Genomic DNA, 20,183 nt, shown 5'->3' with positions numbered 1-20,183 from the left:
CCTGGTAGACTCAGTCTGTAAAAAGAATACAGTTATTTTGTCCATACCCTAAAAACAGTCCAAGAATCCCCGTGTGTCCCAATGTGAGTGTCCAGCAGTGTATATACAATCCAATCTGAGTGAAATCTAAGTGGCTGCAAGTGTCCGGCAAGGTAAGTCCAATAAAAGTAACTCCACAGTCCGGGTGTGAGTGGAAGCTGTGAATGGCCTCCCTAACAGACCAACCACACAGTTCTTAAAGACGTACACACACTCTAAAACAGATAAGAGACATAAAATGGCCTTAAGAACATGTAAACCAATTTAAACTCTATAATACACAAAATCACTGGCACAGGTTTTAATGTTTCGGTGTGAGGGGAAACAGTGGGTTCTGGAAGTTTCTTTTTGTCCTTCATTTGTTTCGCCAACTGTTTATCTCTCCTCCTTAAACACTCCACAACCTCTTTTTCCAACGCTGTCATTTTCTCCTTTACATACTCCTCCACCTTATCGAATTTTAACTCCACACTCTCTCCAAAACACACTTCACATTTAAAATGACTTTCGACAGAGTCTTTAAAATCCTTCACCAGTTTTTAAACAATGTTTTTAGGAGAAAGAACTTCAGCAGAAGCTGGTCACAGTCACAGTGGTCTAAAATCTGTTCATCACAAAAATCCGCAGGAGTTTTAAAATAAGCTGCATTTTCAACATGGTTCATCATCCTTTAACACTCTCTCACCACAGTTTTACATCTTAAGATGATCCCTGTACGGGCCACCATATGTAACACATAATACACAAAAGTATGGAATCGTGATAACTTACTGTTATGATAATAGAGTCATAAAGTCAAAACATTAACTCCAAAGTTGTAAGAGGGAATCTTTATCTTAAAATAACTGAAAGCAACTGTATGTAAGTTATTTTTACTTTGAAATATCAGTTTCCAAATCATTCTGATGGTACACTGACTTATAACAAGGAGAAAGGCTTTGTTTCTTTCACAGTCTCCCTCAAATGTCTGTTCTGGGAGTGTGTAAGTAACAAATACTCATGTGGCACCTTCCACTGTAATTATGAGAGTAATCACAATTATGACTGTGAATTCAACTCAGTTAACTGTAGGGGGCTCCAAGTCACAAAAATACACACAGCTACACACAGTTGCTTTTTTGAAGCTGCTTCCGGTGTATTTTACTGGGGTTTGATATGAAATCTGCAGAAGGAGCAGACTGCATTATCTGAGATGAATCACACAAAACCAGACAGGTTTCGACAGTGCCATAGTGATTACTCTCTTCTGGAAGCCAAATTACTAATAGATTACACTGGATTGAGGATATATGTCTGACTCAATCTTTAATGACATGAGAAAAATATGGAATAATATGGAAAGCAAAGCTGATGTGCTTATTGTTATTTAGATATAACTTCAAGCAGTAGTGTTTTCTGTGTTTAATTTCTTTATATTATACATAACGATTTCTTCATCATCAGCTAAGAAGTCAATTGTGTTTCATTACATAAAATCATGAAGTATTTACAAACTCAGGATCAAAATCCAAGCTGACAGAGAAAGTGTGTATCAAGAGTAGTGGTAGCACTTGAGTTTGTTCAGATAGCTTTTTAGCAAGGGTCATGGTTTGATCTTCAGGGAGTGCAGGAACTGATAAATGCTGCTTTGGATAAATATAAATAGTTGAGTTAATTGGGTTCAACAATTTATGTGGCTGATATCTGCAGTCAAACAAATATCCACAGATATAAAGACATGTGATAAAAGCAGATTTGTACAGCTGCACTCTTTATAATAAGATTTATGTTTATATTCCGTGGGAGATTTTCAGTGGCACAGAGATGGCTTGTAGATGTCTGTCTACATGATATTTATTTGTTAAAAAAATTAATTCCATAACATGTTACGGCAGCTTTAAATACATCAGCATTAATTATATTAATCATTATTTTAATATTTAGAATATGTAATTGCAAAATGCAGAGGCAGCAGCACATTGATTTAATCTGAGTTCATTACACAAATCTAGATAACTTGCAAACATGCAATTTTATATTAATCATATATATATAACTGTTGTTTTGTTTATTTTATTTTTTTAGATGTTTCTCCTAAAAGTACCTATAGGAAAGAAAAAAAAATCACAATTTTGCCAACAATAAAATTAATTAATATATGTTTAATTTTATTTTCTGACTTGTTTTCTCTGATTCAGAGCATATTCTCAGCACAAAAGATTTGTCGCAGACATCTATATTTATTAAATATTTAAGCTTGTCATAACACATCCTAAACAAAAGTGCAATGATGCCAGTAAAACTCCCTGAATTTCGTAATAATTTTACAACATCAAAGGTGTTGAGCTTACAATGTTAATAATACGAGAATTATAACACCATTCGAAGCAAGTTTTCATATTGATAATAGCACTACATTTTCTGTGGTTCATTTTAATTGTGTTCTTTATGTAAACTAAAATGCAGTGAGATCACGGTTTTCCGGAGGTGGGCGATGACTAACGGGAAAACTTATAGATTATGAATCACGGGGCGTGTTTAAATGACTGACAGCTCTGCTGACCAATCACGAGAGGAGTTTCGGTCTCTAGTACGTCTCGCTTCTGCGCATGCTCAGAATGCTTCGATCTGTAGAACACACTGTCGTCTTCAGTGATAGCGAGCGCGATTGAGGGTCGTTTCTGATGAGTGTGCGCTTCTGTGCAAAAACACCGGAAGTAGCTTACTGAACAAACGGAAACGACATCTCGACTCGATCATCCGCGATGTTTTTTTAAGGATTACTATTTACAGTAACTCGTATGATGTGAAGCCACTCTAAAGGTAAGAGAACATCTTAATGTATATATAAAGTTATACACATTATAACTGATAGTGTGATGTCGTTTAGTATGTTCGTTTTTATCGTCTACGTACTTCAGGCATCGTGTTACTGTGAGATGTCCGTCAATAAAAGTATTGAGCCTGTAACATTAGCCCAGTCAATAAATCTATTAATATATACATTATTTTTTAGAGCTAGTACAGATATTGCTGGTATCCTTGCCAATGATAAAAAAAAATTATAATATCATGGTAAAGAAAACAATAAATACTAGTTATAAGCTTCAAATGAAATAAAGTAGCAAATATTATAATAATCTGCAGACGAAAATATTGAATATAACTGATGAGTAGTACTTTTGAAATCCGGATATTATTTTGTTGAATTATCTATTTCCAGTCTCTGGTATATATTTACCTATGACATTGTATTAAGATGAATATCAAAGATTTTTGTCTATTTGTTAATGAGGGATTTGTGGACACATTATTATTATTATTATTAGTTTATGGAGTAATTTTTTTAAACAATGTTTTATTTGAGTTTAGACCCTTGCAGTAAGATTGTATTGATATTGTTGCTATTATGATATGTCTTCAATTTAAATATTGGTGATTAGATATGAAAATAGGCCTGTTTATAAGTCACAGAATAAAAATACTTTTTAAACAATGTTGTTAAAATTCTTTAAATTATTGGTAACACTTCATTTTGAGGTGTCCATATTACAGGTGTACTTACTATTATAAAACCAATTAATTATGCTTAATAGTATTCAAGTAATCCTAATCCTAACCCAAACCATATAGAAAGTACATGCAGTTAATTAATATCACTCAGTAATTTAATATATAATTACACTGTAACAAGGACACCTTAAAATAAAGTGTAACCAAATTATCTATCAATACTCCATGTTCCATATAATGACAAAGACCAGATGTGTGATAACTTTACAAAATAAATAATACATACATACATACATTGACAAATGTATTTACACCCCGTGCTTGAAATTTAGTAGTTTCTGTGGCAGATTTAATTGATTAAACATGATTTGAAAAGACACATCTCTTTATATAAGGCCTAACAGCTGAAATTGTATATCAGAGTGAAACCCAAGCCACGAGGTCAAAGCCCAAACTGCGCAATCAGGAGAGATATGCCTGATGGTCACTCTGGTTGAGCTCCACTGATCACGTGTGGAGATGGCTGTTCTTCTGAAAGTTTCTCCTAAAACTGCATCACTCCACCAATCTGGAGTAGCCAGATGAAAACTTCAGTAAAGACACATAAAGACACACTTGGAATATGCAATAAAGCTCTTAAAGGACTCTCAGACTGTGAGAAACCCTGGTCTGATGAACGTCGATTTCAAGTGTAATGACTGGAAAACCAGGCATAATGCCATTCCGGTGAAAACACACACACACACACACACACGCGCGCGCATGCACACACAAACAATTTGAAACGTTTCACTTTCGGAATGCACTGTGCATATATGTACAGTTGAAGTCAAAAGTTTACACCCCCCTTTCAGAATCTGCAAAATGTTAATTATTTTACCAAAATAACAGGGATCATACTAAATGCATGTTATTTTTTATTCAGTACTGACTTGAATAAGATATTTCACATAAAATATGTCTACATATGGTCCACAAGAGAAAATAATAGTTGGATTTATAAAAATGACCTCGTTCAAAAGTTTACATCCCCTCAGTTCTTAACACCGTGTTGTCCCACAGCTGGTTTTTAGTTTAGTCAAAGTTGTTCTTCAGAAAACTCCTTCAGGTTGCACAAATTCTTTGGTTTCCCAGAATCTTCTGCATATTTGAACCCTTTCTAACAATGACTGTATGATTTTGAGATCCATCTTTTCACACTGAGGACAAATCAGGAACTCATATGCAACTATTACAGAAGGTTCAAATGCTCACTCATGCTCTAGAAGGAAAAACAAAGGGTCATTTTTATAAATTCAATGATTATTTTCTCTTGTGGACTACATGTAATCATTTTTATGTGAAATATCTTATTCAGGTCAGTACTGAATAAATAATAACATGCATTTTGTATGCTTATTTTGGTAAAATAATTAACATTTTGCAGATTCTGCATGTTGTATGTAAACTTTTAATGTAAAAAAGATGATATTGCAAGATCAGAAAAGAGGTTTGATACAGAATAAAGTAAAAAAAGCTTGTGGTGTAATTTAAGGAAGTATTATTATAACATCCTTCATCATTTTGCATAATTTAAATAATTTACATAATGGCTGGAAAATGAATAGACTGGGCCTGGATGCAAATGAGGAGCTAAAGTTAATAATTGCTGACTTGAAATTTTTTTTAAATTTTTTAACGAAGTCATATCTGCAGTAAAAAGCAGGTGGGGGGGGGGGGGGGGGCTGGAGCTACATCATTAGAGCAAAAAACGGAGAAAAAGAGCTTTCCTTCTGACTAAACAGATAAACAGGGATATGAAAGAGTTCACATTGTTCATTTACATATACTACCAACATTGTAGCAATACAAAGCTGTTATTTTTCTTTAAATGTAGATGAGATTAGCTAACCTTAACCCAGCTGCCAAACTCTCACTTCATGTAGTAGATCAGCGATAACTTTTATTGGTAGCAATAAATTGGATACATTTGAAATGCTGCTAGTTTTACATGCCAAATGATTTTTTTAAACAAAAAAATCCAATGCATCTAAACAGGAGAGAGATATTACACCCAACTAAGAATGGAAAATGTTGTTGTGGACAAACTGTAAGAAAAACATAAATTAATTAAATATATAATTAAATATTTAATTTAATATAATTAATAACAGTTTTTCCAAGAAATCACATTTTCAAAATTTAAATAGCAGTCTTATGTGGTCCTTAATATTAATAAAGAAACATTGGTGTTGCTAAAACCATTGCTTGTACACAGGAAAAAAAAGACCAAAATCTGCATAAATCTGAGAGTGCAACTTGTCATAATGGCAGTAAAAACAACTTGGTTGAAGTGGTACCTTACTACACTTATGTACTAATATGCACCATTTACATTTTAAATCTATAGACTTGTGTTTTGATTTCCGTCTTTTCTCAGAGACCTGCCTTGATGTCACAATGGACACTTCATGTAATTTACTTCTACTCTTGATGTTTTTGCACTATGCAGTAGGTAAGCCATGTCATTTCCTCTATTACCTCCCAGACAGTTAACGCTTATGTCGTTGTTGTTTTGTTGTGATACTCAGTTCAGTGTTGTGTCACACAGGTTTCACTAATAGTTGTGTGAAGATCCATCCAGACTCCAGCAGTAACATTGTTCTTGAGGTGGGAAAAGACTTCACCGCGACATGTCACCTGCGTGAAGGGTCCACTTACACCTCAGATGATATTGAATGGCTTTCGGAGAACGGCAGCATTCCAAAGCAGTTTTACCACAGAATAAATGAAACGGCTGTTAGTGTTACTGTTAACATCGACAGTGACATGAACGGTTGGTTGCGGTGCAGAGCCACCAAGGATTCCCTGTCATACGTAAATCCATGTGTCTATGGAATCTCACTCCATACGGGATGTAAGTGTTTTTGTGCCAAAATCACACAAGTTGCTTTAGAATGAAAAGACTTGGATTATTCAGAACTCCAACTGTGTTTTAGTAGGGATTGCTATCTCCAGGCTGAACATTTGCTGCTCTAAACCACAAAATATTGCAAAATATTTCAAGTATTCTGAAACATTTTGAAAACAAGTTCTGAACTTGATTAATGCTCAAGTTTAAATTCAAATTAAAGGAACGTTCCACTTTTTTTTGAAAATAGGTTAATTTTAGCTTAGCTTAGCATAGATCATTGAATCGTATTAGACCATTAGCATCTTGCTCAAAAATGACCAAACAGTTTCTATATTTTTCCTATTTAAAACTCGACTCTTCTGTAGTTGTAGTACTAAGAACGACGGAAAATGAAAAGTTGTGATTTTCTAGGCTGATATGGCTAGGAACTATAGTGTCATTCCGGCGTAATAATGAATGAACTTTGCTGCGTACATGGGTGCACAAGGTGCAGTGCTGCATAATATCACTGCGCCTACTGCATCCAAAAGTTCCTAGCCTAGAAAATCGCAACTTTTCATTTTCCGTTGGTCTTTAAGAATCTTCTATGCAGTTGTTTATAAACCTGTAGGAGGGAATTCAGTCTGATAGGAATCTGAAATCTTTTCTCATTATTTGAAACCTTTTTCATTATTTACTAAACACTCAAGAAAATGACTTCATTCATCCATTGTTTTTCTGTTTATGCTCTCCAGATCCTCCATTGAAACCAAAGAATCTGTCATGCATTGCTGTGCAAGAGGACAAGGATATTTCCCCTAACTTAAACTGTAGTTGGGATCCAGGATCGCGAAACCCGCTGATCGATACAACTTACACCGTTTATGCCAACGTGTATGTGTTAAAGTAACAGAAGACCTGATAACACTGCAAATGCTTTTACACATTTTTGATTTTTTTGTCTTTTTCCAAATGACTCAAAGTGAAAGACTAGAGTGTCATTTACTTCTTCTTTTTCTATTTTAGACTTGGGACCACTCAAAAACATAAAGCTGACTGTAATCAGCATCTTGCCAGATCCTGCGTCGTCAATCTGGAAACCTTTCCAATTCATATGATTTTAAAAGTCTGGGTTGAAGTGAAGAATGCTCTGGGGTCAGAGGAGTCAGAACTTCTAAATGATTCATCTTATTTTGGTATGATTTCAGGTTGTGAATTAGAAAAGGATGCAGTTTACACTCTGTTTGAATGCATCCGTTCAACTGGCTTTTTGTGTGTGTGTTTTTTTTTTGTAGCAAAACCAAATCCTCCACTGAATGTCCAAGTCCTCGCTGAAGTTAACATCCCTACATCTCTCATGGTTACCTGGAAACATCCCATTGACAGGACCATTATGAAACTCTCTTATGCCATCAGATACCGCAAAGCAGCATCTGATGTTTGGATCGAGGTACAGGAAAACAAAAAACAATTCAGATTTAAAAATAGTCAGGACAAAATTTTTTACTTTTACTTACTGTGAATCAGTGTTATCAAAAGTTGATTACCAATTGGCAATTAAATTTTAAACACTTTTTCGATTTTAATTTCCCACTAGCATCTGAAAAAATATTCTAAAAAAAATTCCAGGTCTCTAAGAAGATGTGGGTTTTGTTTTGAAAACTGTATGTTAAATATTCCATATGCAGTGTGTCGATCATGATATTTTTTAAATAGTTTAAATGTTGAAGGGTGTTCCTTTATCCAGATTAATAGAATACATTTCTTAGATATGTAAGACCTAACCCTTCTGAAAAATTAAGAGTTTGATAACTCATTTAAGTCTATCCCAAACATACAGGTGCTGGTCATATAATTAGAAAATCATCAGAAAGTGTATTTATTTCACTAATTCCATTCAAAAAGTGAAACTTGTATATTATATTCATTCATTACACACAGACTAATATATATTTCAATGTTTATTTCTTTTAATTTTGATGATTATAACTGACAACTAAGGAAAATCCCAAATTCAGTATCTCAGAAAATTAGAATATTGTGAAAAGGTTCAATATTGAAGACACCTGGTGCCACGCTCTAATCAGCTAATTAACTCAAAACACCTGCAAAGACCTTTAAATGATCTCTGTCTAGTTCTGTAGGATACACAATCATGGGGAAGACTGCTGACTTGACAGTTGTCCAAAAGACGACCATTGACTCCTTGCACAAGGAGGGCAAGACACAAAAGGTCATTGCAAAAGAGACTGGCTGTTCACAGAGCTCTGTGTCCCAGCACATTAATAGAGAGGCGAAGGGAAGGATATGATGTAGTAGAAAAAAGTGTACAAGCAATAGGGATAACTGCACGCTGGAGAGGATTGTGAAACAAAACCCATTCAAAAATGTGGGGGAGATTCACAAAGAGTGGACTGCAGCTGGAGTCAGTGCTTCAAGAACCACTACACACAGACGTATACAAGACATGGGTTTCAGCTGTCGCACTCCTTGTGTCAAGCCACTCTTGAACAACAGACAGCGTCAGAAGCATCTCGCCTGGGCTAAAGACAAAAAGGACTGGACTGCTGCTGAGTGGTCCAAAGTTATGTTCTCTGATGAAAGTAAATTTTGCATTTCCTTTGTAAATCAGGGTCCCAGAGTCTGGAGGAAGAGAGGAGAGGCACACAATCCATGTTGCTTGAGGTCCAGTGTAAAGTTTCCACAGTCAGTGATGGTTTGGGGTGCCATGTCATCTGCTGGTGTTGATCCACTGTGTTTTCTGAGGTCCAAGGTCAACACAGCCGTATACCAGGAAGTTTTAGAGCACTTCATGCTTCCTGCTGCTGACCAACTTTATGGAGGTGCAGATTTCATTTTCCAACAGGACTTGGCACCTGCACACAGTGCCAAAGCTTTCAGTACCTGGTTTAAGGACCATGGTATCCCTGTTCTTAATTAGTCAGCAAACTCGCCTGACCTTAACCCCATAGAAAATCTATGGGGTATTGTGAAGAGGAAGATGTGATATACCAGACCCAACAATGCAGAAGAGCTGAAGGCCACTATCAGAGCAACCTGGGCTCTGACAACACCTGAGCAGTGCCACAGACTGATCGACTCCATGCCACACGCATTGCTGCAGTCATTCAGGCAAAAGGAGCCCCAACTCAGTATTGAGTGCTGTACATGCTCATACTTTTCAGTTGGCCAAGATTTCTAAAAATCCTTTCTTTGTATTGGTCTCAAGTAATACTCTAATTTTCTGAGAGACTGAATTTGGGATTTTCCTTAGTTGTCAGTTATAATCATCAAAAATTAAAAGAAATAAGCATTTGAAATATATCAGTCTGTGTGTAATGAATGAATATAATATACAAGTTTCATTTTTTGAATGGAATTCTAATTTTATGACCAGGACCTGTATACATTAAAGGAGTCTTGTTATATACCCATAACTCATGTACACTATCCCAAAAGTCCTTTGCATAATGGTGCCCTTATGTGTCTTACATCTGTTGCACAAAGGAGATTCACCAGGATATAGCTTACTAAGGCAATCTGGGGTCAGGTATATTGTTGAGCTGATTCTTTCTGTAGACAGTGATTATTAGTAAAAACATGAATTGATTCCAATCAGACATTTTATTTGTCTACTGAAACGATAGGGTTTTTTACACTGTGTGTTCTAAAGCCCCATTCACACCAAGAACGAATACTATAAATATAATGATATTACCGTCCACCAACCATTGACTGTATAATCCTGAAGAGCTTTTTTGAAGCTCAAAGTGGGCGGAGCTGGCCATCGCAGTTGTCAAAATTGGCTATATAGACCAAAAACACTTTTTGTTCCTGGCTTTAAACATGTTTTTTCTGCTGTAAAGTTGGGCATTTTAATATGGGGGAGTCTATGGGAATGACTCCCTTTTGGAGCCAGCCTCCAGGAGCCAGTCGATGAATTGCAGTTTTAATCACTTCCGTGTAGGCTTCACGAGAGAGAGCGGGAGGTTGCCGCTCGGTGTGAACAGTCATTAAACCCCCGCTCTTAACCCTCAGGTGTGTTTCACACTTGCGCTGTTCGCAGCACTTGCATTGTGTTTCAGTGCCAAACTTGTGAAGTTTGTGGTGTTAGGATGTTACAGCTAGATGCTTAACAACTGACAACCAATCAAGTGCCTCATATTCACTTGGACTGCACATTGTAAAAACAGGATGTCAAACAGTGATGGAAAATGTGGAAAGATTTAAAGATGTGGCCGTTTTTTTAAAACAATGCTAGAGCCGTTATGTAAACGGGTAGTATATATGCAAATAAGGGGTTAGGAATGTAGAAACAGCAGCTTATGAAGATCCAGAATGAATTGGTGAACAGTGTAAAGCAAGATAAGCTTTGATTCTGTTACCCAGGGCTAAATATTTCAGGTGTGGACAGCACAAGTATGGCTCAAGGATTGGGAGCGGGTTCTTATCTCAGAATTATTTTCATCTTGCATATAACCTCTAAAAAAATAACACTGTTTCCTTTATGAATTCGTGTATGTTTTAGGTGCCGGAGAGCTTCACCAGAGGGTACATAGAGTCGTTCAGACTGCAGTCTCTGGAGCCGTACACTGAATATGTGGTGCAGATGCGATGCATTGAAGAAAGTAAAAGCAGTTACTGGAGTGACTGGAGCCTCAATGTTAAAAATAGCACTGCAGAAGCCAGTAAGACCTGTATTCCTCATTACCTCTGAAACGTTGCTGAAGCCAGGATTCTAAAATTGGGGTTATAAAATAAATACTGTGTTGGGGACACTACAGTGAAACTATAGCTAACCTTTTAAAGAACTAGTTAGCTACTCTAACACTTATGGTGCATTCACACCAGACGCCAATGAAGCATTAAGTGTGATTGATTTAAATGTTAAGTCAATGCAAAGATGTGAATAGACATCCTGCAGCACGGTTCGTGCGATAGACGCGTCGCGAATTAAGCGTTTCGGTCGTTTTGACACGTGAAACATGTGATTTGCTCAAATCACACGAGTCAAAAATCTGAACTTTAGTGAAATTTTGCGCTGCGTTAACTAATTATGAGCTTGCTCTTGTAAGTGATGTGATTACAACGTAGGGAGCGGAGGGAAAATCTGAAACATCAATGGAGGACAAAGTCATCGTCTCTTTATGTGGATACCCGGAGCTGTATGATACTTCTTCATACTTTTACAGAAACAGGAATAAAAAGGATATTGTTTGGAAGAGATAGATTAATTGAATAAAGACCAAAGATCACCTGTTAGATTTACCCAAAACAAATATTTTGTTTAACCACTAAAGAGACATCAGAGCCAGCGGCACACATCAGAAGGACCAGTCGAGTTGAGAAACATGAGCGGATACCTGAACAATAAGCTCCCGCTGATCCCGTGGAGCTGACTGTCTCCGAAATCGGCGAAACACATTTTTAAATAGGTCCTGTCTTTATAAATAAACTGCATATTTGAGTTTAAAACAACTACAATCTCGCCTGAAATACTTTTAAAACTACATTTCATGACATGATAACAGTAATATTTTTTAAATTATCAGAATAAATGGTGGTTGAAATCACAATGCTGCATGAACTCGACTGGCAGAAGCTCCTCCCATGACGCAAATTCGCATCTGTTGTGAAGTTAATTTCACAAGCGAATGAAACAATTTTTCACGAAGCGAATAAACTCAAAGGGCCCATCATACACTCTGCGCAATGCGACGCAAGGTGCAGCGCAAGTGTGTTTGCTAGTTTCAGTCCGGTGCCGTTCGCATTTTCTTGTCCAGCGCCACATTGTTTAATTAGCAAATGCATTTGTGCTCATTTTTGTGCCCATGGGCGTGCTGGTCTAAAAAAGAGGTGTGTTCAGGCGCATTGCTGGCGTAATGCTATTTTAAGGAGCCAAAAATAGACTGCGCCATAGACCAGCTCAAACCTGGTCTAAAGTCTAGTGCCATGTTTTTATTTTTTTATTTAAAGAGCGTACACGCTGCTTATTAAACACAGGGACGCACGGCAGCACACAAACATGGCAAATATAAAAAAACGCCCAAAAAACACCCATTAATTATTAAGAGAATAGGGACAACCTGTTTAGACCATGCGCCCGGGCGCACCAACCGTTGTTCTATCGTAAAAATAGCAAACGTGGATTTGGACACATCCTGAGTGCACCTGCGCCGTGCGATTTACACTTTTTTACACTTTTTCGTTTAGATCGTTAAAATAGGGCCCATAATGTTTAAGTGTCCAACTACACACGAATAGCGCGGTCATACGCAAAGTTATACCAATAACCAAATAAGTGTATCTTTACAACGTAATGTGTTCTTTTAAGGTGTTTGAGCTTTTCAGGACAACAGAGAACATGCAGGAATAAGCAGAGATTGAATCCGAACATATGGTTTTACTAGACTCTCAAATTAATTGGAATTTATTTATGAGAAAGATTATTTAGGACTAACCTGTTGAACTGAATAAATCAGACTTTCCAACACAGTATATAGGAGAGAGAGTTTGATTATTCTCTTGAATTGCTTGACTGTAAAGTGTGTGCACACAATATGACATTAAAAACAGTGATGTACAAAAGCTGTCAGGCTACTGAAATACATAGTTAATTAGTAGCATCACTGTTTAATTACTTCCCAGCATTGCAAATTGCAGAATTAATACTCATCAGGCAATTTTTACACCATCTTCTTTTCAGAGCCAGCAAGCGCACCAGATCTTTGGAGAATCATTCAGCCCACTTCTTATAATAGAAATGTCACACTAATATGGAAGGTAATTCCTTTTTCACCTCATACGTGCTAAAATAACAATAATAGTATTTGTACAGGGTGTTAATCTGTGTAGTTTAATATTCAGTTGCTGTTTATAATCTAAATAGTGAATGTTTTCATATTGTTTTCTCTTGCAGGATCCTGTAAAAGCTAATGGAAAAATATTGTTGTATAACTTGAGTATCAACCAGGATTACAAAATGTTTGAAAGCCACAGTATAACAGCAGATAATAGCCAGAAGTATTGGATGGAGCTGCCACCAGGAAAAATGGCCAATATTGAAATAACTGCGTTCAATTCAGTTGGAGCGTCTCCTAAAGCATCTTTGTTCATTCCAGGATCAGATAAAGGTATGTTAAAGACTGCAGTGGTTTTGAGTTTGAAAGCTGTAAATGTAACATTTTAACCCTTTTTTGTCCTCTGATCAGTTGTGACATCTTTTTTTGATAAAGAATGTGCTATAAATGCAGCAGCACTGTTGGTGCTTCAACCAGGCTTTGTGGCATCATCAAAACAAATGAAATGGACGCTAATTTGCTCCTAAATCATCTTTATTTAATATCTACAAGAATCAGCCACTTAGCAGTGTCTTTAAATGAATTTTTTGTAAATCTATAAATAAAAGTTGCTACTTGCATATTATGTTTTATACGATCTGAAAGCCACTGAGCACTTTCCAAACACCTGGAAGTACTTCGCCAGATCGCTTTCTGTGAGAATAAATGGATTTGTGAAGTGCAAAGACCGACGTGTTCTCTGTTAGGTTCTCTTTGAAATATATAAGATATACACTAACAAATAAAAATAATATATCAGATAAAATATGAAATGACTAAACAGTTGAATTTAGAAAGGGACACAGCGATTATAGTTTAGTGTAGACAGCTTTGTAGAGGCATGTGGAAGGCGTAATGTGTGAAGTGTTTGTGATTTCGCAGAGCTTCCTGGCGTGGAGGATATGAGCTGGTCTGTACTTGATGAAAAGCCAGAGCCGAAGTTGCAGGTGAAGTGGACTGCTGTCCTGCCTCCTCATCCCACTTTACAACTCTCCGAATACCTCCTGGAGTGGGTGAAAATCACACAGTCTGTGCATCAAACAGAGCTGCAGGTCGGCTGGCAGAGAGTCCCTAAAAATGTCAACATCACCACACTAAATGGTACCAGCTCTTTAATTTCTGAAGCTTTGACTAGATCCACTAGAAGCTGTGTCAGATCCACGTCACATTCAGCAGAAGCAGCTCTTAAAGTAATAGCAGTCATTTAACCTACTAACCAGCTGCTGTGATGTCTGTTCATCAAACAACAACAGAATAAAAGTAACTTTCAATAGCTTTAGTAGCTTGAAGGATTCATCTATATTTCATTTAGAGTTTAGTGCTTGATAACTTTACTGTAAGTTTTCTACTTGCTGAAGGGCACAGGTAATTAAATATGACATTTATCATAATGTGTAGATTGATTTAAGTTCACTTAAATTAGAAGTCGTAATTTTTAAAAATCTAATTAGTGTTGAAAATGTTTGCTCTCAGTTATACTGTAATGCTGAATGGCTGTAGTCAATAGTTAAATATTAGGGAAATAATTATAATTTCCTCGAGACATCAGTAGTATTGGTATCAGTGATGCTTGCCTTCGGTCAGAAAAATATCAAAAATGTGCTGCCGCCTTTATGTTGTTTATACATTTATTTGATGATTTAAAACATGATTGAATGTGATGTTATTGCAGAGTAAACGTATATTTAAAAACTTTAAGGCTAGATGGGATATATCGCGATTAATAAAAAACAAATGTGCGATTAATTAGTTTTTTTTAATCGATTGGCAGAACTGTTATTTACATTTCAATCTGCTTGTAAGTGGCAAAAATACTAAATATGCTGATTTGAGCCAAGCGTTGTGTTATTGTAACACTTCATGTTATGGTTTGTCTAAAGCCAAATTCTGCAGAAAATTTACGGCAATTACGAAAATTTGCAAAAAAAAATTGTCAAATTTGCGGGGTTTGCTTGATTTCGGGATAAATTCAGGAGGGACTTGCTTTAGTAAATAACTTGTTTAGTATGTATTAGGCATGTTGTGCACATCTGTACCAGGTACGTATTGCTAATGTAATGTTAATTTTGCAGGCGTGACATCAAAAGCAAAGGAAAGGAAGCACTGCGAGATTTACAGTCTGTTCTTGGCTCAATGCTAAAAATAAAAATATAACATTTTAAAAATATGCATGCTTTCCGAATATAATCCTATTGGCCAAGTGTCAAAAATATATTTTTTTAAATAATTTATCGTTGTTACGAAAGCAATGTGGTGAGACAGATACCATGTTATTTTCCGTGCAGAGTCACAGGTCTGCTATAGAAGCTGTGAAAGTGTGAAACGGATGTCTGCTGTTGCAAAACGTTCATACAATACGTTTTGGGAGCAATGCAGGTGACCAGATGTCTTTTCCTCTTTCCCCAGCTGATTTGAAGGAATACATGCGGTACAACATATCAGTGTATCCAATTTACAAGAATCATTCAGGACACAGGCTTTTCCAAGCAGGACGTCCCGTGACCAGACCAGCCTACATTCAACAAGGACGTATGTGTCTGAAGTGTAGTGCAATTTTCTCATGTACTGAAGCACACTCGTATAACGGTTGTGTTGTTTATCCAGCTCCAAAAGAGGGTCCTACTGTCACAGTGAAAAAATCCAAGAAGAACAGTGCCGAGCTGACGTGGAATGAGATTCCTCTAGACAGCCAGCAGGGTTTCATCACCAACTACAACATATCCTATGCCATCGGGAACACTAAGCAATGGAAATGTATGTTCAACACATGATGCATGTGTGATGCGTGAGGTTTCTCAAGCTGATCTGTGTCGTATGTGTCTTTTGCAGCTGTGATGGTGGACCCTAATGTCCATTCACACGTGCTGACGGATCTGGCCAGTGAAACCGATTACTTGGTTAACGTCTGGGTGTCAACAGAAGCAGGATCTTTCAAAGGCACTGATTGTACTTTCAAAACTATGAAGTACGGTAAGTCTGAAATGCTTGTTGATGCATTGTGATTTACAGTACGGTGAGCTGCGTAAGCTGCTGAAGGATGTTACTTATGCTCTCTTGATTGTAGGTGATGGAGAGGTGGAGGTGATTGTAGTTGTGGTTTGCCTCGGCTTCCTGTTCCTGACCGTCTTTATCATAATGTTCTGCCTTCGGAAAAGAGAAGTGTGAGTCAGTGCTTTTCTCCACTCAAAACGAAACGCAAAGCAAAAATTCAACATTAAGTCACCTCTTCAGTTTTCTACTTCGATGCAGATTTTGTTTCATAAAACAACAGTTCATAGTGAACACATATGTCGAATTATCTCCATAATTTTTTACTGCTCTTTTCTCTTGAATGATAACCAGGTGCTGTTTGACATTCATAATGAAGAAAGGCACCAAAATGCATCATAAAGCTAGTCTTATAATTGTGTAAGAAAAAAAATGTAATTGATAGTTTCTCTGACAAGTCTTTTATTCTCATTCTTCTTTGTATGTTTTAATATGGCAAGTTATTAAATATAATTATGCCAAGCATAATTGATTCCTACTGTGGATGTAACTGATCACAATGCACCAAATTTAATTATAAATTAAATTAAATTAATGCATTTAGCAGACGCTTTTATCCAAAGCGACTTACAGTGCATTCAAGCTATCAATTTTAACCTATCATGTGTTCCCGGGGAATCGAACCCCCAACCTTGCGCTTGATACCAATTGAGCTACAGGAACACTTATGTACATATTTAAATATGACTGAAAGCTATTCATCCTGTAGATGTATATTTTAGTGCGAGACTCCTGCACACTATTTTTAGGATACTTTTAATGCTACTTTTTTTGTCACTTCTTCACAGTTCCTTGTTACAATTCAAAATATGGAAGGATTGTTTAAATATAGAAAATATAGAAGTGAAATTTAAAATGAGGAAAATAGAGGATTGTGAAACTAATGACATGCTCTTTAAGTAACTTGCGCCAAATGAAAAGAGCATTAAGATCATTTTTGGATTGCTTAAGTTAATACAGATGTTATTGGTAATGTATTCTGAAGAGTTGACCTATCACCTGCCCTCACGTCTCACAGCAGTGAAGGGCGCTGTGTGGTGTTTACACTCATTATTTTCTGGTCTCTCTTCAGGATTAAGAAGATGTTGTGGCCGCAGGTTCCAGATCCGTCTGACAGCTCCATTGCCCACTGGTCACCTGATTTCCCCATAAAGGTCAGTAAGGAATCCAAATCAAGGGTGAATTACAAAACATGTCCAAAAACATTATGACAGAGCTAACATCTTCTGACCCTCTCTAGGCCGACCTGCCCAAAGAAGATGTCAGCGTGGTGGAGGTGGACGTGTTTGACGGCAAGTCCCTGTGCGAGGAAGAAAAGGGCATGCTGCCGCTGAAGAAGGACAAGTATCTGTCGGAGGAGCACAGCAGCGGCATCGGAGGCTCGTCCTGCATGTCTTCGCCCCGGCACAGCGTGTCGGACAGCGACGAGGGCGACTCGGGCCAGACCACGTCCAGCACCGTGCAGTACTCCACCGTGCTGGGCAGCGGCTACAAGGGCCAGACTCCCAGCCACCAGCCTCCAGCGTTCGCTCGCTCCGAGTCCACACAGCCGCTGCTGGACTGTGAGGAGCATCCAGACCCTCTCAAAGAGAGCCAGTCCAGGAGCTCATACTTCAGACGCGGCCGAGAGCTGGAGCCCGGTGTCCTGGCTCCGGAGTGTGACGGAGGCTCGCTGACCTTCTGTCCGGTGCAGGAGGAGGAGGTGTCTCCCGTCACAGAGGAGCCACCCGCCTCCGCCTTGAGTTACATGCCGCAGAAGAGCGGCTACCGACCTCAGTAAAAGACGCTGGTGCTTTAGAGACGGCCCTAAGCTACTGTATCTGAATGTGCCTGTCACCGACTTTTATGTTTGGCATTTGAACAGGATTGCAAGCTTATTCCAGATGTGTATGTAACACTAGACTGCTCACACTGCCATGTGCCTTCAGATGGAGAACGACTGCTTGTAACTCCAGCCACTTCCTTCTTTCTGACTGTTGTTCTGAACCGCATGCATGTTTTGTTGTATCATTGTGTAAAAATGTGGATTTTCATCTCAATTTCACTGCAGGTCAAACGTTTTGAACAGGAAGATCACTTCCGCTCACCAAGCCTGCATTTATTTGATCCACAGCAAAAGCAGTAATTTTGAGAAATATTTTTAGTATTTAAAATAACTGTTTTCTATTTGAATATATTTTATAATGTAATTTATTCCTGTGAGTTCAAATCTGAATATTAGCATCATTTCTCCAGTCTTCAGTGTCACATAATACTTTTTTTGGAGGGGGGGGGGTTGAATTATGGAAATAAATACTTTTATTTAGCAAAGATGCTTTAAATTGATCAAGACTGATGCTTAAGACATTTATAATGTCACAGAAGATTTCTGTTTCAGATAAATGCTGTTCTTCTAAACTTTCTATTCATCAAAGATACCTGAAAAAAGCTACTTTTCAGCATAATTGTTTTAAAACAGCAAATCATCATATTCGAAAGATTTCTGAAGACTGGAGTAATGATGCTGAAGATTCAGCTGCGCATCACAGGAATTAATTACATTATAAAATACATTCAAATTGAAGGTTATTTAAAATTTCAGACTTTTACTGTTTTTGCTGTACTTTGGATCAAATAAATGCAGGCTTGGTGAGCAGCAGAGAATTCTTAAAAAAAAAAAACTTGACTGATAGTGTAGCTGTTGCTGATTTCTTGCCGATTGGTCTGTGGCTGGTGAATGTGCGATTTCACTCGCTTCCTGCATAGACACAGCGTTGTTTAGAAATTATGAACAATCTGTGCCAAGTTGCATTATGGTATTGACACACATTACTGATAATAGTATTTTAAATATGAATATTTTTAACAATATGCAACGGAATGCCGACCCTAGCTTGAGTTAACCTTGCTTTCGTGTTCCTGGTGATCATTCTCTCTTAGGATAAAACTAACACTACATTGAAATAGTTATGAAATGCAAATTTATAACTGAATGCCTTATGTCATGTATTCATGTATCTCTGTGTGATTATTGTTTATATCATTGTAGGAGTGTATTACTGATACTAGATCAAATAAAGACTTTATTCAAATGTTTTGCAGTCTATAACCTTTACTATGGTTTCAGACGTCATTCCTTCAGTCTATGGGTTACACCGGCCTCTCTGACTGAGTCTCATCTTCATGACTGTGGATATTTTGTAATTTTTTATCTTGAGAAACACTGATCTAAGTGATGAAAAATTAAACAACTGTAAAACTAATATGCATGATTATGAGACTTATCGTATATGTGTAATAAACTTTATCATTATCATTAAACCTACAAAAGTTAGTCAAGTGCAGTGACTGATTTTCTGTTTTTTTTTTTACTTGTTGTCACAGGGCTACATTTAAACTGCAGAAAGAGCAACTATCCTGTCAATCATCATTACAAGCCTATATAAGCAGCTTTATTGCACTGTCCCAGCATCAATTCTTCAGGCATCCCTCCATCTCCACTTCTATTTCTGTTTTTCTCCCTCTAGGTAATACCAAATGGAGGGTTGAGCCTCCATTAAAGGCCTAGTTCACCCAAAAATGAAAATTCTGTCATTAATGACTCAACCTTGAGTTGTTCCAAACCCAAGACCTTTGTTCATCTTCAGTACAAAAAATGAAGATATTTTTGATGAAATCTGGGAGCTCTCTGACCCCTCCAAAAACAAGCAAGGGTCCTTAGAGGATCAGAAACATAGCAAGGACATCGTTAAAATAATTAATGTGACATCAGGGACTCAACCGTAATTGTATTAACCTACAAGATTACGTTTTGTGTGCAAAGAAAACAAAAATAACAACTTTATTCAACAATTAGTGGCACCGTTTTGGAGAGTATCACATATGTATGTACAGATATGTTGTGCAATTAGCTC

General features: G+C 37.2%; 1 protein-coding gene across 1 annotated transcript; it reads left to right on the top strand.

The window, feature by feature from the left end:
* The first annotated feature begins 2,687 nt into the window (after positions 1-2,687).
* Positions 2,688-19,361, top strand: LOC132127782 (interleukin-6 receptor subunit beta-like). The gene is made up of 16 exons (XM_059539884.1): positions 2,688-2,841; positions 5,951-6,025; positions 6,122-6,427; positions 7,159-7,297; positions 7,430-7,599; positions 7,699-7,853; positions 10,932-11,091; positions 13,110-13,186; positions 13,323-13,536; positions 14,125-14,343; positions 15,649-15,771; positions 15,847-15,996; positions 16,072-16,212; positions 16,307-16,403; positions 17,363-17,444; positions 17,531-19,361. The coding sequence occupies exons 2-16, from the start codon at positions 5,971-5,973 to the stop codon at positions 18,068-18,070; spliced, it is 2,628 nt and encodes an 875-aa protein (XP_059395867.1). The 5' UTR covers positions 2,688-2,841; positions 5,951-5,970; the 3' UTR covers positions 18,071-19,361.
* The last annotated feature ends 822 nt before the right edge of the window (positions 19,362-20,183 follow it).

Source organism: Carassius carassius, chromosome 45 (assembly GCF_963082965.1).
Source record: "Carassius carassius chromosome 45, fCarCar2.1, whole genome shotgun sequence".
Classification (NCBI taxonomy): Eukaryota; Metazoa; Chordata; class Actinopteri; order Cypriniformes; family Cyprinidae; genus Carassius; species Carassius carassius.
This window is presented reverse-complemented; position numbering and strand designations above follow the sequence as displayed.